Consider the following 26,722-nt stretch of genomic DNA (forward strand, 5'->3'; position numbering starts at 1 on the left):
ACACGTAACAGGTTTGTTTGAGCTCAATGTGACGCCACGCTAATGTAATCCATTGCGTTATGTACAGTAACTCTTCGACTAGGGAGTTTTTGAACATGGCCCACGAGAGAACAACAGCGTTATTATTTATTCCCTGTGCTACGCTTTCTACAACAGCAGCGTGACATTCCAATGTAAAACGTACTTGCGGACATTTTTAGAAGGCAACTTTTAATCGGTCAATACTTGCCCAGAATTTGTAAATAATTTCAATTTCGAACTGGGAGAGAAAATCAGCAAACGTAAATGAGTTCTAGACAGTGTATAACCTTTTCATATTTAAAGCATTTAAATTACGTCCAGGAACCTTTTTTCCGGATGAATTTCAATTCGGTCCACGAAACTTTTTCCCCACATCAATTTAAATACAGTCCAGGAACCTACTTTTCAGGAACAATTAAAATACTCCAGGAACCTTTTTTCAATGTAACAATACGCAACTTGGACCGAATTTAAATCGTGCGAGAAAAAAGGTTCCGGTCCTGCAGCGGAACCCATTACAATTTATGGGCTCCTGGACCTTTAACAACACTGGCCGTCAGCTCCCTTGACATTAGATAAAACTGTTTTGTATAATTTGCTTGCAATTAAGAGTGAAAATATAGGCAGCAGATTCACAACTTTGTGAAGGATTAAATTTAGAGAACATGAACAGCAGCTATTACATTAGTTCGTCTTGTTTATGAGGTGATGTCTACATTGCGGCAAGTATTTACAAGATTCTGTAGACTTTAGAAAGTTCATTCATAGGAAAGCTTCTTTAACTGTACCTTCGCTGCCCCTGTTGCGGCCCCCAGTTTAGACAGAAATCTGCGACTCTTGACGCCATCGTCCACATTCCTTCCACATCTGCGCCAAAGGTCAACAGCTCCCAAGTTTTGGGAACGAAAGGGAGTTAGGTACTATGATTGAATATTGAGCATTTTTCTTGTATGATATAATGTATTATCAAAAGTATTATGGAGTGCGTAGTAAGGGATGCTGTCAGTAGCATTCAATTAACACTTCAAGCGATGTTTTAAAATATGCAGAAAAAAACTGTAGTATGTGAATGATATTTCTAAATTTTATTTTAACTTACTGAGCTCCCTACACTCACACACATAATTTACTTCCTTTTAATACTGTTAAACTTTTGATAAATGGGCATGGTGTTCACCCCCCCCCCCCTTTTGGTAACCCGTGAGCCCCCTTAGAGATCAATTCTAGCTACGGGCCTGGTCCAAATCCAAAGGAAACCTAGCCTCGTGTGATGCAGGCAACACCACGTTCAGAAGTCAGTGGGAGATCAATTCCATACTTTTTTTCTTTCTAAAAGCATATGCACATTCACTGCTAAAACTTGGAGACCGCTTTTCTTCCTTACTGTCTGGAATATAGAGATCCTTTCTTGCAATCTACGTAAGAGGATCCATGGATTGTTCTTAGTCATCTCGGGAGACGTGGAAAGTCTACCGCCATATGGTACACACAAATCTAGGGCGTCGTGGTCTTTTGCCTCGGCAGTTTTTTAAACTTTTTTTTTTAATAGACCCCATATTTCTCTCGCCTCTGCACCCGAGCAAAACCCGACCCCTTTGAAGTTACGGCATATCGAGACAGAAGAATTATTGTCATACTTAGTGGGAGGGAAGGCATAGGTGCTGCGTCTGGTTAAGTTCCTTTCTGCCCATGTGTTGTCCAGAGAGCTAAAGAAAAATCTAAATTCCGAGACGTTCAAGGATGTCTGCGTAACAGAAACAAACTGCTAATATACGTGACGACGGAGCATGAGTAAGTGGGTTAGATTGTAAACAAAGGAATGTTTTTGCTATGAACAGAGGATCTATTACTTCAATGTTTTACACCCCAGCACATGTATGATTACTTCGAACGCACGGACGGCGCCAGGGCGGGAGTGCTTCCGCTCCCCTTATGTTATTCCACATAACTTTTTCAAAAACTATTTTCAAGGAAAGCATTATCAAGGCCAGAATCACACGGAACTGGATTTCCAGTAGGTATGTCCTAGTTGGCGCTGGACTGGCTATCCGTTTGCTTGTTTTCGCCTCGCACGATACTTGTTACCGTACTTTTCGATAGACTTTTGTTCCCATAAGACATTGCGAAGAGCAGACAATCTGTAAAGATGGACGAGCCATTTGAAGAACGTTGTAGGAGAATTACTGCCGCATGAAAAATTAAAATAGGAAAAGTATGGACTAGAAATTGTCTCGAAAGAAAATAAGGTAATCAATGCGCACTGAACAAGCTCTCTAACGAACTCTGGTATGCATATTCATACACGAGATTCGCAGGATTTATTCATTAAAAAAATATATATTTTGTTTAAATTTCCAAACATCGGCTAATCATATTTGTCACGTACAAATCTCATCGCCTCGCATAAATACCTAAATAGGCCTATTAATGAACTAAACACGAATGCAAATCATCTCTGTTACTTTTTCATTTATCGAGAAGCGAACAAAAACAACCAAACATCCCCACAGCTAACATGTTCCACTTCAAGCACTGGTTTTGGTCAAATCAAGCAAAAATGACGCCAAGTCACTTGTAGTCTTCAGTTTCATTGGCATATTTTCCTGGAAGCCTGCTAAAAGTTGATTGTGTTTGCTATGGTGACTAAAATAATGATGCACGTTTCAGTTTTTCTATATTTTCAACATCGCAGCCTCTATTTTTGTTATTTAGAAAGCCTTTAGCGATATTATTTTAATGCTAACAGAACCTAACCTAACTACGAGAGCATTTAGGTATATTATTAGAAGAATGCTAAGGTACCTAATCTTAAAAACATTTTTGTGTAAGTAATCGCTAAAACTTCACAGTATGTGTTACAAACGTAATTGCATACATAGCATGATGAAATCACGATAAAACAAAGACTGAGTCTGCTGCCACGCGCATGTCTCTTTTGGGTTACAGAAAAAGAACGTGGCACTACCAACTTTACTTTGGCCGAGTCTGCTGCCACGTAATTCGTCTGCTAAGAGGATGTTACAAATCTTAAGAACAGATTAAGACGAGAAAAATGCAAGTTTATGACTAGTGGGAATGAATGTACAGGTAATTTAGAACCTTTTTTTTTTTTTTTAGAAAGCATTAGCGATATTATTTTAATGCTAACAGAACCTAACCTAACTACGACAGCATTTAGGATTATTATTAGAAGAATGCTAAGGTACCTAATCTTAATACATTTTTGTGTAAGTAATCGATAAAACTTTCGGAAGGGGCTGTATCCCCATAACCCCCCTCCTGCGTACGCCAGTGCTGCCGTTCGAACTGCGGCGGCGTTAGGGATGGTGAAGGTGAGCGGAATAAAAAAAATGGTAAAGTTATAAATTTACGAAATATATTCTTGTGCATGCCAACCATTACAATTTTAGCCCCTCCCGAAAAAATCCTGCGTACGCCAGCGAGTAGCAGGGTAGTATTTGAAGGAGATGAGGGGGGGAGGTGGATTCAATCTCTGAGCTGAGACGAATAGTATTGTTCTGCAAGCAGATAAATAGTGCAGCAGATAAAACTGAAGGTTTTGGAATAAAAATTCATATAACATGATTTTGCGACATGACCTTGAGAGGACATGCAGATCAATGGGAAGCCATTCATCACGTAACGATGAAGCGCTGGCTGGGAGAGAATCCAGCTTCCATGGATTCGGATTGCAACTCGGCGTTTGATTCGTCAGCACTTTTATCGGCGGCGTAACTAACGTCCTCGTAGACCCCGCTTATTAAGCGACAAAGTGTTGATCACAAGTGTCAAGCCGCACTGGTACAAGAAATGAAACTCTCCAATAACACCGGCCGACATGGGTTTCGATGTCTCGCAGATGACTCTTGTCTCTGAATAATTTCAGCATGCTGATTCCAAAAATGAAACCTATTTTTACCAATCACGTTTTTCTTCTTCTTCATAAAACGGTACTATATTAACTGCCTTCATTTCACAATAAACTGTGTAGTTCCGTCATTTTCCCAATCACTCTGTTTAGATGGTGGTAAAATATTGATTTTCTACAATACAAAGTCGTACAATTGTAAAGGGGAATGTTTTTGTTTGTGAAACCAATGTCTGTGAAATAGGGGGGGGGGGAGACGGATATTTGTAATGTAAAGAAAATATGTCTTATAATGCACAAAAAAAGGCTTAAAGCTGTTAGGACTAAATAACATAATAATAATACAATACAAATTTTGAATTTATATTCTCCAAATGCATATATAATTGTAACCATTTAATCCAGCAATAAAATGGAATGAACTTTGATTACGTAAGTTTTATTTTCGAAATCCATCAAAAAAATTGCCTTCACAAAATATCCAAAATTCAATGTTATAATATGTTGGGTTGATTGAACTTAGTGACGTGTAGAAAAATCCTGACGTGATGGGAAGAAATTTACGTCATTTCCGTAATCAGCATTGAAAATACTTCCAGAATCACCTATTGGTTTGAAAACAACCGAAATTTCATTTGTATAAATTTATTTTGTTGCGTTCTGTAATAGGTGTAATGGAATGATGAATATGAGAATTTTGATTGTGAAATTGTGAAAAATCCTGACATGGGGAAAAAATGGTTTGAAAATATCTGATTTTCTTTTTCCAAAATGTCGACCGGTGTAATGCTTTGGGGGAAGGGGGGTATGATGTTACGACAGTGGCTGATCCAAAAGTTACAGTTCAGTTAGGAGGAGCAAATTTCAGTCGGGTACCTCACCTCACCAAGAATCAATTCTAACCTACACTCGCACTGCTTACGTAAAGAATACATAGTACTGTAGGCAGGAACGAAGCAAACTTCCAAGTTACACAGATGAACGTATTGTTGTGCAAAAATAGGGGTCCACGGCTGGAATAGATGGTTGCTGAATTTGAGTTTTGTTTTAATTACACTTTATGACAGGCTAATCGGGACTGGACTTGCAGTTTAAAATGGAAACCGACCAGAATCACCGTTTATCGAACCCGGTAGCGTATTTCACATGTGCACATTGAAATAAAGATTGGGAACATGGTTTCTAATGGAGAAGTTTCTGGTTGGCTGGTGACTATTTTTTACTTTGTTGACTATTTCTATGGCGTGCCTTACAATTTAACTATAATCTTGAACTTGTTGAAAGCTAAAAACCACTTATATTTTCCTTTCCCATCTATCATCTACTTTCAGTACATTGCTTTTATCTTCTCTACATATTTCATTACAGCTTCACTTTCACTAAATCGATACTTATCCTCCAACGATTTACTTACATTCTATCACCTTGTGCTGCCATCTACAATTCTTTATCGAAACTCCTTTCTTTTCATTTTGTGTTATATTGGTTTGTAACAACTCTTTTTAAAACAAATAGGCGCGCGCTTATACAGTCAAAATTAAGGTTTTGGCGCTAAACAAGGGTTTGATAAATTTTTTAAGTAATAATTCAAAATGTTTCTTGCTTGCATCTCACGAAAACCGGAAAATGACCCAATATATTTAGTAATTGTATAAGAATTTTCATCAAACGCAACATTTTTAAAATTATTACCTTTATTATTTCCAATAAGAAAGTCTATTCGCTTTCCGAGTATTGATTACTATTCGAGTACGTTGTCTTTCCCGAGCAGATTGTTCTGCTTGTGCTGGGGTATAGTAGTCTGTGGTTTACAAAAAGTGTTCGGCCTTAGTCAATGAAAAAAATGCCATTTTCCTATCATATAATAGATTATCATTGAGACAGTCTGCTAGCCAATAGGGAACATTCATGCACAAACCACGCCCCCAATCTCTATTTCAATGTGCACATGTGAAATACGCAACCCGGTACCCCTTGATTACAATGCGACGACGTCACCATTGTCATCAGAGAGGCCTTGAATAGATGGCTATTATTGTATGTCGTTTGCATAATTCCTTCCACGGTAAACTTTATCAGATATGAGGAATAAGGTGCATAAGCAAAAATTACAGACTTACCGGACCATTTTTTTAAAAACTGACAAATTACAAACCAAGATGAAAAAACTGACTTTTACTAATTTTACTGACCATTTTCCACCCCTGAGATTGACGAAACTGTGGAACAATCGCTAGCGCTGGAAAGGTGACAGATTGGGTCAAACGGTTTAGTGAGAGAAGTCGTGAAAACATCGGCAAGGATCGTGGTTTGCACAAAGTAACTTGTTCCTTGTAATTCATCTCCATCGCAGCGGCAGGTTAAGTGTTGAGGCTGAACTGGAAATCATAATTGCAGAAAAAGGTGACATTGTTACTGAAAAATGAACGATAAAGACATGAAAAGTGACGAGTGAGTGCGGCACGTACCGTCAAAAACCCATGTGCGATCGTCAACTAGATACAGCCCTTCCCTTTCATTTATCTTATGCAAAACGAACGTCAGTTAGTGGTATCCACTGTCATTCGAGAGCATGTTTTACCACTATCCGTAACACTTTTTCACTATATAAGTTTTCAAGGCAATAGATTTTTCTTCGTACTTTAACAATCACTTGTGAGGAAGGTAGTCCTAGAAGAGGATGATTCATCGATTGATTGATTGATTTGCTTTTTTTTACTTCGCTTTTTGTGCCACTTTTGGCTAATTTGCGAAGATGGAGATGAGTGATGATATGATGAAATTGATGAATGGACACTCGCAAACATCCATGCCCAGGCCAGGATTCGAACCCGGGACCCCTGGCGTCGTAGCGCGATGTGCTAACCACTCCGCCACGGGGGCCGGCTAGAAGAGGATGAAACAAAATGAACGAGTATTGGGTGATAGCAGATACCACGATTTTTTCAATTTTACCTATATATAGGGCTACCAGATCGCTATAAGGGAAATGTAGGACTTTAAGTCAAAATGTAGGACAGAAAACATTCACAATACATAATACACATTTCCAGAACATGTTAGAAAGACATTTAATAATTACATTTTTCAGATTTGAAAAAAAATGAATCCTTAAATGTAAAATTTCCAAAATTGTATTTAATTCTACACAATACACTTCATAGTAGCCTACTTGTTTTTAACTGATACTTCTCAGAGAAGACAATTTTTATTAAAGTTTCAGGGTTAGTAAAAATATATATATATGAGACACTGAACAGTCAAACTCTGTGAAATTGTACTGAACCCCAGTACCAATCTTTCTACAGACATTTTGGAAAAAAAATATTTCTCTCATGACTTCGTTATGATGCTGGTAATAAAAGTACTATTATGACCTGGAATGGGAAACAAATATTCGGCAATTACCATAACTTGAAATGGTTCCAGAAGTTTCATCTAGGGTAGTTTTTAATTGAATAGTTTTGTTTTCTATACCGCCTGCTGTAAGAATAGCAAACATCTTGTTCCATCAGCATAATTCCCAAGGCAAGAAATTCCACTTAGACACTGAGTAGTGACATCATCAGAATGTGGCCCCAAAACTTTGTTCATTAATTTCTTTCGTTTTTGTTCTACCGGAAACTTTTATGTTCTTTTTGGGCAATGGCTGAATGAAAATAAATTTCACTATTGAGTTTGGGAGCGCAGTCCATAAACTTGTAACTTGCATAATTTATCTTTGATCAATTGAAACACGTATTTTCCTAATATTATGTGACGCCCAAAATAATCTGTCCCGTCCCCTAATAAAATATTTGAGGGGAGTTAAAGTCCGATAACACCTACATTAAACACACCATTACGTCGGATAGATTAAAAATTGTAAATTGTAGAGCTGTCTGTTAAAAAACAAAACAAAAAAAACCGCTTAACCTTTCTCCTAAGGATCAAGAAACGTTGAACCGAAATATTCACTATGATAAACTACTAAATGTAAGCATGAACAATCGGTACATCAAATTTAGTTTATAAAATTATGTCTAAAATTATCACATTGATCATTTACTTACCAGTTTATGAAGGAAGACTTTCCTGCAGAATGATTACCGATAAGAAGGACGATTATCTTCTTTCTTGGTGCCAACAATTTCAATCCGAATTGTTCTGCGATGTTTATTAGTCCTGGAAGTGAAAGAAAATAAAATTTATAAAGCATCGTCAGTTTTGTTTATAATGCTTGCATGAACAAATAAATAGGTATCACCATTTTAATGTGCCCATGGAACCACAAATTCAATATTTACTCACTTAGAAACAGCTGGGGGATGGTCTCTCCCAGTAAACAAACACTATAGCTCCTTTCCAGCCTTACGGCGGGCGACCTACATGCTGTCAAGGAAAGTGGGGAGCGGGGAAGCGACCAATCAAGCGCGATGAGAAACGCAGCAGCCTGTATAACGAGGTGAGGGCAGCACTTTCTCCCCTCGACGTCCTAACTCAGGGCGCCAACGCTGTTGTCTGGTTGGTCTGCTGCGTATTTCCCCCTCCCCAATTCCCTTGACAGCATATAGAGCGCCCGCCGTAAGAGTATCAAAGACCTCTATAGTAAGTAAATTTTCTTGTAGTCCACATATGCATATTTTGTGTGGGATTAAGATGTATTCTGTGTTTCCCACTTATTATTTTCTGGCGCCGTCATTGTCAGAGGTGTTGAAGTGTCAGACACCCCCTCCCGAAATTGGCAAAGTTTATTTGTAGACGAAAGTAGAAACCATGTTGTTGTTTTTTTTGTTTTTTAATACTGCAGCTAAACCAAGACGAGAAGCACTGCGCTAAACTCGCAAACTAAAGTGGACGGTAATTTGTTTTCTCCCTTTACTTCCCATTGTGGCCAGTGGCGGCAATTGGGTTTCAAAACAGAGTGGCCAAAGTGCCAAAACTCGGAGGGGGGGGGGCAAGGACAGTTTACTTTCCCTTGTTAGATAAGGTTTAGCATAGTGTGGGGGCAACTGCCCTCTCTCGCCCCCTCTAATCACCGCCACTGCTTGTGTCCGATTGCCTCCCCCCCCCCAACTGGCCGCGGTGGCTCAGTCGTTAACGCGTCTGACTACCATGCTAAAGGTCCCGGGTTCGATCCCCGGCTGGTTCAAATCCAGGAACTTTTCTAACGTTGGAAGCGGCCCCGGCGCCCACCCAGCGTCGAATGAAATGGTACCTGGGGGAAACCCTGGGGGAAACCCTGGGGGGTAAAGGCGGTCAGGGGCGTGATGCTGATCACATCAACCCCACTCACGAAAGGATCAAAAAAGTGTGGGGCGTTATCCCCACACCCCCTATACGCCTTCATGGCGTGGTGCTAAGCACAGGGGAGCACTTTACCTTTACCCCGTGTTGTCATATATACAAGTTCCCTTCCTTGCATCTTCCTCAAAAACATCAACCGCGTTAAGTACAGGGTGGCCCCAAAAAAATATAACCAATCACATAATACAAGGGTTTTACATTCGATTACCTTTTCTTGGCCTACCCTGTATTACGTCTCTGCTTTTGTTGTTTAAGGTTTTACCCTAGACTTTCATGATGATAAGTACACGCAGCACTCGAATAAAGGTGACAACGATGTATTGAAGAATGCCGCACATTATGGCAACGCAGGGGCAGGATTACATGGTAAGCAGCTGATTGCATCGCCCACGCCCCCTCTGCTCGACGACGACAGCGTTACAGGTTTTGTCTTATATTAGTCAAGATAGATAAAGTAAATATATTTTTGAAGATAAAAATCAATAAACTTCAGTGAATTCGTATTTCCAAATAACAATGAGAGTAAAAAGTCAACTAGCTCGAAACGTAGAAGCTAAAATACTTAACCATGATAGAACTTTACGTTCTCATATTCTCACTTAATCCAAAAGTAAATGGTTATATGAGCAAGTACGTCCATTTCCAAAAATAAGATTTTTGTGAAATGACAGAAAATAAACTTCGTGACTAAAATTTCTCCAAATTCAGTGTAAATCCCGAAGAAAAAAATAAAACTGAAGACAAGCGTGAAAACGATATTCGCTCATCTAGCGCTTGAAAGTAAAAGTTTCTCGCTAAGGATATAACCAGTGGTGTGCCGAATGGGGGTTGGTGAGGGTCATCACCCAATCACTCCCACATTGGACCAGTATCCCCCCCCAAAAGAAAAGAACGTCAAAGACAGGAAAAGATGACAAAATGAGGACTAACAAACAAACAAAAGTATATATAAACCCAAGGGTGCCCATCCCCCCTTCCAAAATTATGTCATGTGTCCTCCAAATTATATTATTCGCGCACTCAAACCATATAGTAATCCCCAGAAAGCAAAGATCAGAGCGATAATATAATACGTTTCCTCTTTCAAAGAACTCGCCCCCTCCCCCCGTCTTCTTGGGATAAATATAATTATTTTAGTAACCCATAACAATAATTGAGTGGATTTTATCTTCAGCGTAAATTTAACTTGTTAAAGTATTTTTTTTTCTGTGACAAGAAGTTAGAAATGCGGATTCGATATATTCTTGTTCCAAATGATGCACCTGCTTTAAATTAAGCAGTATACCAACACTAAGCATTGTATTTGAAAAAGTGATGTTATTACTGAATATCGATTATGTCTTGTAATGCACCTATAGTATAAAACTTCACATTCACCTCAGTAAAGCTCCAAACAAACACGAATTCTTGCAATACAATACTGCGAGCAAGAACATTTTTACATCCATCTCTTTGCAGGCTTTCACGAATATTAATTTAATGGGGTGTCAATACTTTCTTAGGATTCCGAGATAATTAGTCTTGTCCAGTTTCTCTTTTGGCACGTTCGAGGTAGAAACGTTGCTAAATACAGTCTCCAAAATGTAATGTTCGAACTCTCTCTACACTACAGAAATCCCTTGACAATCTAAGATTTAACACTTTATCAAAAGCTTCCTATCTCCCCCTTCAAGTTTAATACTCAATCCTACCACCATAATTTCCAAGTCAATTTTAGACTTACTGTTGATATTGTCTCCTCCAAAAAAATTATTCTCAGTCTCCACACAAGAATTTTCGCAAAAGTCTAAGACCATAGTAATACACAAGAATTGGATATCCCCCTCCAATCTCTCTCAAACTAAAATACCCGCCATAATCTAAGACCTAGAGTGGGATACTTGACCCCCAACGTTTAATTCAGAATCCCCCCCCAGAACCCACGTGTAAAATGAGGACTAATATTTTGGAGGTGGATCCCTTTGATAATAACCTTTAACATTTTATTTTCTTCATCTAATGGATTAAATATGGTGCATTTAAGGTGTAAAATTTTTACATATATTTTGGAAAAACATATAAATGTTGAATATTATATTATTTGAAGGGACAAAATCCCGCCCCCCCCCCCTCACCAAAAATCTCGATGTCGCAGACTGCGCCATAATCCCCCCTGTGGGCACCCCTGCATAATCCCAATTTCGAAATACTGGGCACGCCACCGGATATAAGAATGCCAAACAGCTTTTCATTTTGTTGTCGGAATCGTATCGTGAAGAATGAGACTTTCCGCAGGCTCGTCTCGCCTCCCGTGACACCAGATACGAGGGGGTGGGGTGGGGGGTGTTCGGCAGACGACGGTGGACAGACACCCTTGACGCTAAGTTCTCTCACCCAGCGAGCAAAAACCAGATAACTAAATGCTCTCTCATCATGTGCTTTTCTATGCCATTGAACTAGTTCACTGTAGCTTTCCTATATGTAGACATTGCATTCGTTAAGAAGCCAAATGATAGCTATGCAAAGGTCAGCGGAAACTTCTGATGTTCGCGCCTTTCTTGCCTGGTAAAAAAATCAGCGATAACACCCATTTTGTATACTGTGACACGCTGTCGATGTTTAATCCAACTCGACTGAATCTGCAAGATTGCCAAGCTTTCATTTACGTAAAAACCGAGTCATTTTCTAAAAACGAGCGTTATTTCTGAAACTCCATGCAAATAAGAAGAAAAATGTGCAGTGATGACGTCAAGTATTTTACAATTACTTGGCGAGTGGTGTTCACGCAGGTTCCAGTCCGCGTCATTTAAGAAGCCAGTTAGTGGTTAAAGGAGGCTTTCCCGACAGAATTCACATGCACTGTGGTTTTGATTTCTGCAAAAGACACTGAAGAAATATGGGGAAACAAAATTAAGAAGTTGAATCGACAAGTGTTGCTCTTTTATTCTAAAATGATACATTCCCATTCTTCCAACCGAATTCTTGGATAATAATGACTGTTCATACCCAAGATCAGCTCCAAATTTTTATATGCGCAGGCTTTCAACATCGTTACACCGTACATAAAAAAATCAGTTATAACTTCTGAAACAAGTTGTGCCAGATCGTTAGTTAATATATATTTAATTTTGTGACCTTCTTCAAAGCAGTTTTTCCCATGCAGATAAAATCCAATAACTGTAGCACCCCCTCCCCCAATAAACCTTTACTCGTGGAACAACAGATATTACCTAAGAAACAATGAGATACGGTCACTCTTCGAATGGCTGAAGATATCTTTATCTGTGTTCATACTTTACATTCTAATTTACTGAAGTCGCAAACGAGACGAGAGTAAGTCTCGGTATCGCTTTGATTTTACAAACAAGTCTCGTTCACGTCTAGAGTTTGATCAGTGGTTTCAATGTTGATCTGAAAAAAGACTACAATTTGTTTGCTTTACCAATTTTTTTTTTTAAAAAAATAGGTAAGGGAACGAAAACAAGTAAGTCTCTGCGCAAGTAGTGACGTGAGAAGGCTCCACCAATGAACAGGATTGCATGGAGGGGGAAAGCGACTGCGGTTACCAGCCTTCCCAGCAGCGTGTACTGCTTCGCTCTGGCCACTCGATTTCCTCCCCCCTTCACTGCCGTTATGCGCGGCCTTGATCCAGAGATAACGGAACAGAGTACATCTGACCGAGGGCGTAAAGTTGTAGACTTTTGATCTAGCCACCGACGTTCCCGTGTTCGAGTCCCACCATGCATGGGTGTTCCTAGTGAGAGTCCCTTCATCAACTTCATCTAATCGCCACTTATCCTCATTGTCGCGATTAGTCAAAAGTGACAGAAAAATGACATGACAAAAATACAGATTCTGAACGCCTCATAATGTATGCTATGTCTTACGTATATGACTTAATAGATTCCAGTGTTTTCTTCTTAATTGCAAAACCACAGATTAGTAATTAACTGGAAGGGTTGTAAACTGTTTGAATGCCATTAGTTTTCGCACAATATAAGATTCGAGTGAAAATTAGCCATTAATATTTAATTATAGTCATTATGGGTAAAAAGGTAAGGCAAAGTTCCCTGTGCATATAGCACCGTGCCTTCAGGTCACACACATTCTCGATTTCGACCATTTTGGTGGTGATGTGATCAACACCACGCTCCGACCGCCTTTACCCACCAGGGTTGACCCCAGGTACCCATTGATTTGTGGCCAGGTGAGCACCGCAGCCGGTTTATGCAGGGACAAGGCCGGAAAAATTCCGACCATAGACCACCATAATCGAACCTGGGTCTCCCGCGTGACAGTCAGACGTCCTACCGAATAGACAATCGCGGCTCCTTGTTTAATACAGGATCTGTACACAATTTTCACTGAAAAATGAAACGATAACACGATAAGAAATTTGGAGAAAAGCCCAAAACCTCAAACGGAAGAGAACTTGGTTAAAAATATATAAAGTGGAAAAAAGCAATGGGATAGGGAAAAGGAGAAACATTTCTTGGGTTGAAGCAGTAAAACAAAACCGAGGAAGGAAGCCGTGGTTTGCAACGGAAAAGGAAACCAGACATCCCGGTTGCTCAGCGGTTTTCCACATCCTCTCACCTCACACACAATATTGGAACACTGGTAACAATTAATTCTGATATGCTACAATTCAGGTTTCTAGGGGGAAATACTTTTTTTTTCGGTGTGTGTAAATAATATATCGCTTTCAGGTACATATTTGAAAATTACTACAAGTATTATGATCTTTAAAAAGAGCCACGTCGGTAGGTCACGCGGAAGACTGGAGTTCTACGAGGGTCACTATTTATATTTTGAGCCTAACAATGAAAAAACAGGAATTTGGCATTGAAAACTGCTTTATTGTTTTTCGAAGTATTCTCCTTTATGGTCAATACACTTTTGCATTCGTTCGAACCATTTGTCAAAGCAGTTTTTCCAATCTTCTTGAGACACCTTCATAATATGGTTTTTGAACGCATCAACGACGTCTTCCGCCGACCAAAATCGTTGTCCACGCAATTTATTCTTGACATTCGGGAACAAGAAGAAGTCATTGGGTGCCAAATCAGGACTGTACGGTGGATGGCCCATCAATTCGATTTTTTGACTGTTCATAAAGTCGGTTGTTAGACGAGATGTGTGACAGCTGGCATTGTCTTGATGAAGGATGATCCGACGGCGTTTGTTTGTTTTCGTATTTGACCGAAGACCTCTGGCAAACAAATTGTTGTGTACCATTCAGAGTTGACCATTCTACGTTCCTCTAAAGGCACAGTTGCCACATGACCAGTTTTCCCGAAAAAACAGGCGACCATTTGTTTCGATGTGCTTCGAGCGCGAACAATTTTTGTTGGATTGGGTTCATCTTAAAACACCCATACAGTCGACTGCTGTTTACGTTCCGGCTCATATGCATATATCCATGATTCGTCACCTGTTACAATCTTATATATGTCTTTTGAAGCACCACGATTGTATTTATTGAGCATTTGTTTGCACCAATTGACGCAAGCGTCTTTTTGAGTTTTTGTCAAATTGTGAGGGATCCAAACAGAACATACCTTTCTCACAGCTAAATGATCATGTAATATTTTATATATGCTGGTGGAACTAATGCCTATGGTTGCCTCAATCTCACAGTATGTCACATGACGATCTTGCAGTATTAGGTTTTGCACAGCATCAATGTTTTCTTGAACAGCAACTGATTTTGGACGACCTTCGCGAATCTCGTCGGTGAGCGAATGGCGGCCACGATTAAATTCGTTATGCCAGCGTTTCACAGTGGCAAAAAATGTTCACGAGTTAATTCCATTTTATTGTTGTCGCGCAATCTCCAAGGCAACATAAACAACACAAATCAAGCTATTGACAAAACATTTGAAGTACGTTATGGTCAATAATGCCAGACGATTCCGTGCAAACGTCAAATCGCGCCTAACTTCAATCAGTGTTGCCAAGGCTCAAAATATAAATAGTGACCCTCGTATTTCTGGGGTGGGTGATTTCAGTTTTTCTAGCAATATCACTGCCTCCAATAAATGTGTACCTGGGGGCAAGCAAGCGGGGAGGGTGGGTGAGGCAGTCGGAGCGTTGTGTTGATCACATCACCTCCACAATTGACGAGATTGTGACTGTGTGGGGCCCTGCCTACGCAATCCTTCCCATATGCCTTCACGTAATGTTGCAAAGTGAAAGGGAAGCTTTACCTTTTCTATCTGGTGTATTAAATCTTCTATGCGTGCTAATTAACAAAACTAAAGAAAACTGTAGGACCGGGGGCCTTCGTTATATGGAGGCTCTGATCTGAAAACGTGGCGCTATCTTGACGGAAAAAGCTGAAATCACGAACGGTTGTGCCTGTTAGCCTTATGGAGTCAGTGATTAATTAATAAATAAATGCATAGTTTCCCATTATACGGCGCGTACGATAAATTTCAACTCTTTTATTTCATCTGCACATTGGTTGAATGACACGAGCAATGTTGCCATTACACCTCGTAATTTTAAAAAATAATTAAGAATGTGCCATAATCAACCCCAAAAATACTTTGTAATGCATAAAAGTTTATAGTTATTTTATCAATTCGATAAATACCCACAGAGACCATCGATGCACATCGAAAATTATTACAAGCGACTCCACAGCTGTCTCTTATTCATGTTTGTTTTTACTTAGTACAAAAACTTCACTTTTTTTCTTTTTTTTTTTTTTACACCATAGTAGCTTTTTCCGCGGATTGAACGTTCATGTACAGCATGATTTTTTTTGTTTAATGCTTCGAAAATATCCACATAAACCAAGCCAATACCCAGTGTAGGTTTCATATCTGTACCCAGGCACGTAGCCATGGGGAGGGCTAAGGGGGCCGAAGCCCACACCACCCGAAATCCTACAAATATCTAATTTAAATGTTGTTGTTATTCTTAATAACATAAATAAAGTTATAACCACAATAAAAAATGCATTACGTCGAAAAAAGTTTAGTTTATAATAGAGGAACTAGGTTATACGTATGTTTTTATATTCTACCATTTAATCCAAAGAATAAATAGATCCACAGCTTCCAAAGCTTATCACTTTCTTTGTGAGAGGTCACAGAATATAAACTTTATGAGTAAAATTTACCACCAACTGTTAAAGCCTTTTCTTGAACGATTGTGTAAAAGTGAAAAACAAAATACAATAACTATGATATTCAGTACACTAACTGTACAAAATAAAATTAAAATAATGGACAATAATTGTGTTAGATATTCATTAATACTGTGGGTCGAGAAGCAAAGTCTCTTCATTTATGTAATAATAACAAATTTGGACTGAAATTGGTATATTTTTAATAACTTATAATAGTTATTATTGAAAAATAAAAAAGGTAAAGTGCTCCCCTGTGCTTAGCACCACGCCATGAAGGCGTATAGGGGGTGTGGGGGTAACGCCCCACACTTTCTTGATCCGGTCGTGAGTGGGGGTGATGTGATCAGCACCACGCCCCTGACCGCCTTTACCCCCCAGGGTTTCCCCCAGGTACACATGTCATTCGACGCTGGGTGAATAACAATATAATTATTATTGTCATTATTATTTGTACTAATCAAGTTTTATCAATAGCCTGACCAACTCTACAAATATTTCTGGGGACGCCCGTGCTGATTAGGGACGAGTCCCCCCCAGAAATATAATTCTGGCTACGGGCCTGTCTGTACCGCTTTTTGTACAAAAGTTACGCACGTTTAAAGTCTCGCTTGGGACACCCCGTACAAATCCTTCACTTCTGCAATTTGGTTCACGGCCTGTCCCTCATATCTAGCTAGTCTCAAATCCATTCTAAATTTCTTCCTAGCCATTGTCCGTCACCGATTCCCATTTGCAAGACATTTGAAACCCTCGTTCCTATGAAAATGTTCTATAAATATCCAAAATCCTGACAAGCACACACTTGCAGATCACCTACATACAATTGTTATAGTGGTAATATACGATGCGAGCGGCTACTCCAGGAAATTCACTTCCGGGTGCCTTCACACAATACCCAACTTTTCACGTACTCAAAGCCAAGGTTATGGCTCATCAAACATCTCCTGCTCCACATACAGTATTGCCCAGCCAATCAAAACGATCGATCAAACAAATAAGAATCCTTATTGAAGCACGTTTTAGAAGGTTCAGAATTCTGAAGTCACATAGGTTAGATTGTTATTTTCTCCTGCTACAGTTTCAATGGAAACATTGTGTTTGTTTTATTACATGTTCCTTTGTGCCACTTTTGTCTAATCGCGGCGATAACGAAGAATGGTGATTAGATGAGAATGATGGGACTATCACAAACACGTTCGGACAGGGTGGAGAGAATTACAGTGAATGTGGTCAAGGCGCCAGAGCCTCGTTTGTCTGCAAAGAATACAGTTTCGAGGGTGTAGTAAGTGGAAGAGAAGTTGACATTTGTGTGTCCTTCGAAAAAGGCCGGCTCTAGCACCCTACACATAAAGCGAAAGTTAACATGCAATGTTAACTGGACATTATGTCCATTTAACTACAGGATAGACCTATAGGATCGATCCCCACCACCGACAAAAATAAATTTATTCACTTGAAGACGAGAGAAGAGGTGGTCTCTCGAAACGCAGTATTACAATAAGTGGGTTAATGTAGAACCATTGTCGCTAACAGTCAGAGAAGTATGTACTGTAAGTGCAGATCCATTCTCGGTCAGCGCCGGCCAAGGCGCCAGAACCTTGTTTGCCTCCAAGAATCAGGGGCGGCTCAAGTTAAAAATTTCACCCGAGTGAGGCGGAATTTAATACTCCTAACTTTCCACCACCCCTCAATAAAAAATATGACCATGGTATATTGCCTTATTTCCTTTCAATGCCTACATAAAAAAAAAGTGCTTGGCGGTAAAGCCCTCTAAGAACCAGGGTCTGCCAGAGGGTAATGCGTGGTCAGCGTATCGAGTTCCAGCGCCCGTGCTTTCTGGCTTTCGACGCCGAAGTCCGTTACTACCTCTTCTCGAGTAGCTCCTCAAGGCCGACATTTTGGGGGCTCCCACCGGGAATCGAACCCGGAACCGGTCGTACCAAGCGCGAGAGCGATAACCATTTGGCTAGGCGGGAGCCCTTTAATATGCATAATGACAGCAAAATAGCAGTAATCTCTTGGCTTACATTCCTACATGTGTTTGCAACATACGTATTACGTTATGCAGCAGTAACTTCAATTATTTTTTGTTTACACAAATCTCTCTTAAAAACAAATAACCACGCTTGTATAATCATAAATAAGGCTTTGGATCAAAGGAGGCGGCCGGCCGAAAATGCAGTTTCGAGGATGTACTACGCGAAAGAGAAGTTGAGATTTGGGTGGGTGCCACTCGGAAACCATCCTAGACCAGTGGTTCTCAATCTTTGTGAGGCCGAAGCCCGGTAAATTCTTTTTTGAAAGTCGATGATTCGAGCCCAACAATTTTACTCGTAAATAGCTTTAATATTTTCTTTTAAACTTTATCCGTTAATTAAAATGTTCCCTTGAAATTTAATATTAATAAATAAATTATGGCATAATCATTGCAAGTATCAGTTCAGTTGTGTCTATACTGCTTAAATTTCCAAACTGCGCTTCAAGGTCACGGCATCGTCTACCCGTGCAGTCGTCTGTTCCCCTCCAAACACAACCAACACACGCCTTCTGCCTGTTCATTGGGTGCTGCACGGGGAATGCGTGGGAGTGAGGAAGAGTGGAGCGCGGACCTCGATGGGCTTGTCAAATATAAAGTTTGGTTTAAATTAGTTAGCAACGACTGGATGTTATGGAATTTTTAGTTAACTCCGGTCAATGTTTGTAAGTGCAGAATTTCATTGAGAGGTTCCCGAAATATTCCAAATAATAAGAATGTATTCACTTCAATACATTTGTTAAAGAAAATTGCTACTGCAACTAAATTTACCGAGGTGCCTGTCCGTCTACTGCAACTAAATTTACCGAGGTGCATGTCCGTCAACCTCCAAATTAGAAGACCGGAAGCAAGGCGCCCTCACGTTAGATCGTTGATCGCTCACCACAAAAGTCACGAAAGCATTTTCTGCTATCGCAGTGGAAACTCGGATGAAAGGCTATCTTTCCAGGTGGTTGCCAGCTCGGACTGCAAATCGCTTAACCCTTCCAGCCCTAAATTGAGAACGATCCCACGGTTGTAATTCAAATTTGTAGACTGGACGGGTTCCCCTCTAAGGGCCTTTGATTTCTCACCAGCACTGACGAGAATGAATTTCCTCTTTGCTGCTTGAGCCCTGAACGAAATATCACCTTTTCGGATGAATGCCACCTCGGGCTGCAAGTCGCAAACTACAGGGTAACCTCTCGATGACCGGCAGTTGAGAAACACTGCTACGCGCCCTTTCAGCCCGAGCGGGGACCACCTTTATGGCAGTGGCCCTCTGTTGCCGCGTTTACCTACGAAGGAACTAGTGGTCAAACAGCAAATTAGGCCTGGTGCTTGGCCTCCCCAAAGCAGCCAGCAGGGAAACAGGATCTTGTCAAAATAACAGTTCTGCGCTGTGGATGGACAATCGGTTGGTACAGCGGCTCCACCATAGAACTATACTCTATCCAGGGAATTTATGGAGCAAAGGTCGCTCATAATGAGAAAGCTAGTGGGCGGAGCGAAGCAGTACACACTGATGCAAGCAGGTGATAGCTACAGTTGCTTTCCCCTTCCACGCAATCCCGTTCCCTCGCACTCTTGAGTCACTACTTGCAGAGACTTGCTTTCGTTCGCTCGCTCCAGAGGTTCCCAGGACAGAGTATAAAGTACAGATCCATTCTCGACCAGCAATTCTGCGTAATATATAGCTATAGTGACATAATTTGAATATGAATTTTTGGTTGCGTCAGCACTTAAAAGCTATATTTCACTCATGTTATACGGGGTCCAGCCCCTTATCTTACCTAAATTAACTGTAATGTCGTTTACTAAAATATTAAAATATTCTGACCGGTTTAAAACTGAGGCTGTAGAGTGGCACTCAGCACACATATGGACAAAACAGGCGCCAGCGCCTCGTTAGTCTGCAAAATGCTGTCCAGGGTGTACTACATGGAAGTGAGGTTGACAATTGAGTGTCCTACGTGGAAGGATCATCCCTACACTGACATAAATTCAGTCTTACAAGTAATAATGGTTTGTAGTAATTTCATTATCGCAGTTCTATTAGGGACGCAAGCCCTGATATCCTCAGTCTGAGACCGGAATATGTTATCACCTTCTTGAGAAAGTGGCTGTGGGAACGGAAGAATTCTTTCCCAAGACTCCGTCGGACAACAGGAAGCGGCTGCGCAGGAAGTAGGTGTCTTGGTAGGTGGCGTGGAATGGGGAGGCAGGACTCGAACTTGGGAAGTTCCGCTCCCTTTGTTACCGATGGACTATCGCGGGGACGCTGGACTGACTGATACGTATCTCTTCGCTTCGTTTATTAAGCAAGACGGACTATCTTATCTGAGGAAACTAAAGGGCTTGCGAGTGCACAAACAAGCACGTGCGTATTGCTGCCTCCCCCGCCGCACATCAGGGGCGTAACTATGGGCGGTGAGAGGGTGGGTTTGTCGACCTTCCCTGAAAATTGACATCAATTGACTGCAAAAAAAAGCAGTAAGCTTCTATTTCTTTCTATTCATTGATAGGAAAAAGTCAATTTCGATAGTATGTGAACAGAGTAGCCAAAATAAAATGTGCACTAAAAATGTGCACTAGATCGAACTATCCAGGGGTGACATCCCCCCTCAAGCCAAGGGCGCGTCCCCCCAAATCATATCATAATCTCCATAAAGTGTTTAATTAGGACAGCGTGTCTACTGAAAATAACTTTTTTAAAGCATCAATTAACACTATACTTTATCCCCCTCCTCATCACGGGTGTCCACCCCCCCCCCATTATCCCCCAAAATAGTTTGGACGAATACGTAATAATTTATTTTTCTTTGAATTGTAATTTTACGTCCACTTTATGCTCATAAAGGCTAATCTTATCGAACCCGAGACCGCTTGATTACAAGGCGGCGACTTTACCACCACGCCATCGGGGAGGCCCCTTATTTTTCTTTGAATACAATAGTCTCTTAAACTATCCATATTTTTTTAATTGTTTAAATTTTTGTCTCACAGGAAAGCTAGAACAATGACTGGGCAAATGTTCAAGTTACAAATGTCATGAAGAAAATTATATAAATATGCAATTAAACAGTGTTTCAAAATTTAACAAAATTTGTTACAAAACTTAAGATAGAACATTCAACCTGGGCAAACCAAATAACGTGCTGCAGTTGTCTGTTAACCAAAACAGGCTTCTTCATTTGACCGATTCAATTATTATTTCACCAGACACATACAGCGCCCTAGCTAGAAATTCCTAAGACTGGAGCAAGAATATAATAAGGCACCTCCTTCAAAGAACTCGCCCCCTCTGCTTAGGGGCATAATCCATATACAGGGTGGCGCGCGAGAGTGGGAGATTTTGATAATGCTGTAATGCACAGTAATACTATATAGGGTTACATAATTCAGGACATAAAAAGGCACATGTATGAAAAAAAAAAACCCTCACGGTTTGAAAATAACGTCCTCTAAATGGCGTATCATATCCAGGAACGGCAATATGAACTGGCCTGCAAGATCGCCAGATCTGACAGTGTGATTTCTTTTTATGGGGATATTGAAAGGATCGTGTGTTTGATACTCGTCCTCATACACTGGATATTTTATTGAATGAAATATTATTAATTTGAATTATCTTTTTAATAACTAAAGGCTGCGATATGTGAAGAGATTCGGTCTATCACCGCGGACGTACTGCAGAAAGTTATGAGAAATGTCCATTCCCGAATGCAGGAATGTTACCTCAGGGAGGGACACCATTTAGAGGACGTTATGTTCAAACAGTCAGTGGTTTTGTTTCTTGCAAATGGCATACATGTACCTTTTTATGTCCTGAATTATGTAACAATATATATATTATTACTGTGCATTACGGCATTATCAAAATCTCCCACTTCCGCGCGCCACCCTGTATTTACCATAATTGCAATAAACATATTTTCAGTAATCCATAGCAATAATTACATGGATATTATATTGAGTGAAAAATTCCCTTGCTAAAGCAAAATTGTCATGCAACAAGAAGTTAGAAATGCGAATTTGATATTATTTATTTTATATTACAGGGCCACTCAGCACATACAGGGTGGTGCAAAAAGAACGCAAGTTTCTGGAATAAGTGTAGCGGTGTTGATTTTCAAGATACAAACGTTTTATTAACACCAAAACCATCGGTAAGAAATGCAGTTTGGATAGGTTTACAGTGATGATTTAAGTATGGAAGATGATGTTGGAAAGATGACGTCATTGTTGCTGTCCCCTCCACCTAATCTCACGTTTCGGCTATGTCCCTTGGTCCCCACGCTCTCCAGATTTGTCTGCCTGCGAGTTCTTTCTGTGGGGTTACCTCAAGTCGAAAACCTCGTTCAGTCGACGAGCCGAAAGTTGCTATTCGTGAAGGAATTACAGCTGTGCCAGATGAAATGATGACAAGGGCAATGCGGAACTTTGAGGAGAAGCCCCGGATGTGTGCAGAAACAATGACGTCATCTTTCCATACTTAAATCAACACTGTATACCAATCCAAACTGTATTTCTTACCGATGGTTTTGGTGTTAATAAAACGTTTGTATCAAAATCAACGACGCTACACTTATTCCAAAAACATGCGTTCTTTTTGCGCCACCCTGTACATGGACAAACACAGGACACCCTCACACCTGAGGATTATACTGGCTGTAACTCCAGACACCCTGAGCCTCATTGGTCTATAAGACTGGTGTACTATGTGGAAGTGAAGTCGACATTTGGTTGCTTTTTGCAAAGGTCACCCCCTTACACTCCTGCATTGTAATGAAAAAACTGAGTTCAAAATACAGGAACCACGTTATATTTTCAGCTTCTACCATTTAATTAAAAGAATAACAAATCGATGTACAATTTCAAAAAAATATAGTTTTTGTGAGAGGTCACACAACATAAGCTTTATGAATTAAATTTCCCCCTTACTTTTAAAGCCTTATTTTTGAACGAGGTATGTAAAAGTTAATAACAAAATACAATAACTATAAGTATCAGTTTACCAATTGTATGAAAGCATGGGAAAGCTGGATATTCACTAATCTGGTGGAATGAGTAGCAAAGTCTACCCATTTTTATAATAAATGTAAATTTGGAATAAAATTGATTTATTTATATCAGCTTGTAATAGTTATTATTGTATGTAACAAATAATGCTGTTATCATAAAAATTATCGTTATTCTTTCAATTAATCATATCTCATCAATGGGCTGACCATGTTCAATCCTCTAACGCAATATTGCTACATACATGCATACAGAATATTTTTCTGAGTTATACATACTTATATACACCTCTGGATTAGGGATGGCCAAAGGGATCCGGATACGAAAATTCCGGATCCGGATCCGAAAGCAGTGACGTGCGGTGACGTCGACACTTGGGGTAGCAATCAGTGGCGTGCTCAAGGGGGTGGGGTTGGTGTGGGTCATACCCCTCCCCCCTTTAGGACACAGTATTCCTAACAAATAGAACGTCAATAACAGGAAAAGATTGCACAATGATGAATGAGTACTAAAAAAAAGTACATGTAACCTCCACCCCTATTCGAAAATATAAAGATTTGATTTGACTACTAAGCCAGATATCCTGGGTTCGAATCTCGGCTTGACCATGGGTATTCTTCAATTATATTGTATCATCTTCGCGATTAGCCAAAAAGTGGCGGAGAAGCGAAGTAAAATAAACCACATTAAGCAATCAATCATTGATTTGACTTGATTTTTGTTACTTAGTGTCGCTTTTTTGTCACATTTGGTTAATTGCGAAGATGATGTGATAAATTAATGAAGGGACAAACACAAAGAACACCCATGCCCAGGTTGGGGTTCGAACCCGGAACTCCTGGCGTCCTAGCGCGCTGTGATAACCATTCCCCCACAGTTGATTGATTTGGTGTTTTAAGTACAGTTTATGAGCAGAAACAAAACCGGTAACAAAACACACTTTTTTTGTAGTTTCTTCAATAATATTCATTTGGCTTCTTGAGTTCTGAGATACATTTTTCATTTCAAATTATTTCATTATTCACTGCAGAGTACAACACAGGAACAAGAATGCCCGCTCATCACGGGTTCGAATCCCGGCCTGGATTGTTCGAGGTCCATTCATCAATTTCATCATATCATCACTCATCCTCATTTTCGCGATAACCAAATGTGGCAGAAAAGCGAAGCAAAATAAACCAAACCAACAACAATAAGAACGTGCGTTCTCTTGCGCAAATAAATACATCCGTTGGAGGCCAAGAGATTAGTATATTTAAATAAAACAATACTAAAATGAGAGACAGAGAGAGCCTGGGCAAATATTTGTAATTTAATCATTATATATTCCATATTTGAAACAAAAATAAAGAAAGCATAACTTTATTGTCTGCACATAACACGTTCCCATTTCATAAATAATAAAACTACATCCCATAAGGTTCTGTAAATACAGAGAACATACGTAAGTACTGCAGAAAATTTTCCCTTGAGTTCTTTACAGGATTTCCAAAGCATCAAAGGAAACCAATCCCCTATCTGTCTTATAGGAGATAGACTGGGGATCCTGAAACCACGGGCTTTCAACCATGGGAGTGGGGGGCGAAGGGGCTAGGGAGGTAGAGGCAGAAATCTTCCCTTTTCCTTCGGGCAACCGTTTCTACCTGGAACTGGTATGGCGGAAGAAGAGCGAGCTAGGCCAGTTTTGCCCGCGGATCACACCGAGGGACGAGAAGCGCGTGAAAAAGAAAGTGCTGCATATGAACTGTGGCTTTAACAAGACAATAAATATTGTGACTTGAAAATAATTATAGATGTGAGATTGATTAATCTATCTCTGCTAGACTAGCTACTCCTCAGTGCACGTCACTGTCCGAAAGTTCCAGATCCGAGAGTTTCGTATCTCAATCCCATTATAATATTACCACACCTTAAAAGGTATTATGATCTTCGATTACAAAGAAATTTTTCATTAGTTAGTCCTACAAGAATTTTTTTCAAGTGTTGTTCCTAAAATACTTTGCTACGCATCGGCTAACACACGTCCACAAAAATAATCTTACTTGTTTAATATAAAATGTCAGAGGTGATTTTGTAAATGCCATTGAAACGAATATGTATTCATTCGAATGTACTGGGAATTGAAACACACATAAATGTGAGACATTCCATACCAGGATGAAACCTTTAATACATATAGCAAGATAGAAATGTTATACAAAAATTATACAATTGTTCTACAGTTACAGTTTTAGAAATTAAAATAAAACATTATAATATATGCAGTGTTATATAATTACAAAGTGTAAGACTAACAAAGGAGGTTATCTAAGTGTCCCCCTCAGATTTTCATGAAACTTGGCAGGTGTATAGAGGGGCCCAATGGAAGAAATACGTGTTTTTTGTTTCAGCGAAAAACTATTTTAGAGGGCAAAACCCCCTCAAATGTCAAGATGAGAACAAATTTGAAGTGAGCATCTGACCCCTGTGTCCCCCTACCATTTCCATGATACTTGACAGGTATGTGTATAAACGGGTCCAAAGGAGGAAGTACGTGTTTTTTTTGTTTCGGCTAAAAAACTGTTTTAGGGGGCAAACCCCCCTCAAATGTCAAGATGAGGACAAATTGAAGTAGGGATCTGACCTCTGTGTCCCCCTCCGATTTCCATGAAACGTGGCAGGTCTATAGAGGGGCCCAAAGGAAGAAATACGTGTTTTTTTGTCAGCCAAAAAACTGTTTTAGGGGGCAAAATCCCCTCAAATGTCAAGATGAGGACAAATTGAAGTAAGGATCTGACCCCTGTGTCCCCCTCCGATTTCCATGAAACTTCGCAGGTGTATAGAGGGGTCCTATGCACCCTGTTTCTTCCTATGGCATATTTACGTGGTTTCGGGGTCAGATCCCCACTTCAATTTCTCCTCATCTTGACATTTGAGAGGGGTTGCCCCCCCCCCCCTAAAACAGTTTTTTTAGCTGAAACACAAAAGCACGTATTTCTTACTTTGGGCCCCTCTATACACCTACCAAGTTTCATGGAAATCGGAGGGGGAGACTTAAATCTCCCTTGTAAGTGTATTAATTAAATACAAATTGCGCCAGCGCACACACACACACAATATATATACATATATATATATAGAATCCAGTTCAAATTACACTCTTCAACTTCATGTTCATATTGCCCTATTGTTAACTAGATTTCCCATGTATAAAAAGACTGAAACCTGTATTTAGCAAGTGTGTGCTACTACAATCCTGCTAATTTAAGTCTAAGTTTTGTTATTTATTTTTATAAATACCATCCCCCTACAAAAATTGATTAATTCTGCTGTAAGTAATTGAGAAGCAAAAATGGACCCCTTGATACTCTGAAAACTACATAAATGAGCTATTAGAAGGGATATGTTTATTTTG

General features: G+C 39.9%; 1 protein-coding gene across 1 annotated transcript in view; it reads right to left on the bottom strand.

Moving 5' to 3' along the window:
- LOC146002419 (sarcalumenin-like) overlaps positions 1 to 26,722 on the bottom strand; it is a 110,558-nt gene that overhangs the window by 63,846 nt on the left and 19,990 nt on the right. The window contains exon 3 of the mRNA XM_083140241.1: positions 7,942 to 8,053. Coding sequence (XP_082996367.1) covers positions 7,942 to 8,053 — 112 coding nt within the window. The remainder of the gene's footprint in view (positions 1 to 7,941; positions 8,054 to 26,722) is intronic.

This window comes from Lepisma saccharinum, chromosome 18, assembly GCF_977018435.1.
Source record: "Lepisma saccharinum chromosome 18, izLepSacc3.1, whole genome shotgun sequence".
In the NCBI taxonomy this organism is placed as follows: domain Eukaryota; kingdom Metazoa; phylum Arthropoda; class Insecta; order Zygentoma; family Lepismatidae; genus Lepisma; species Lepisma saccharinum.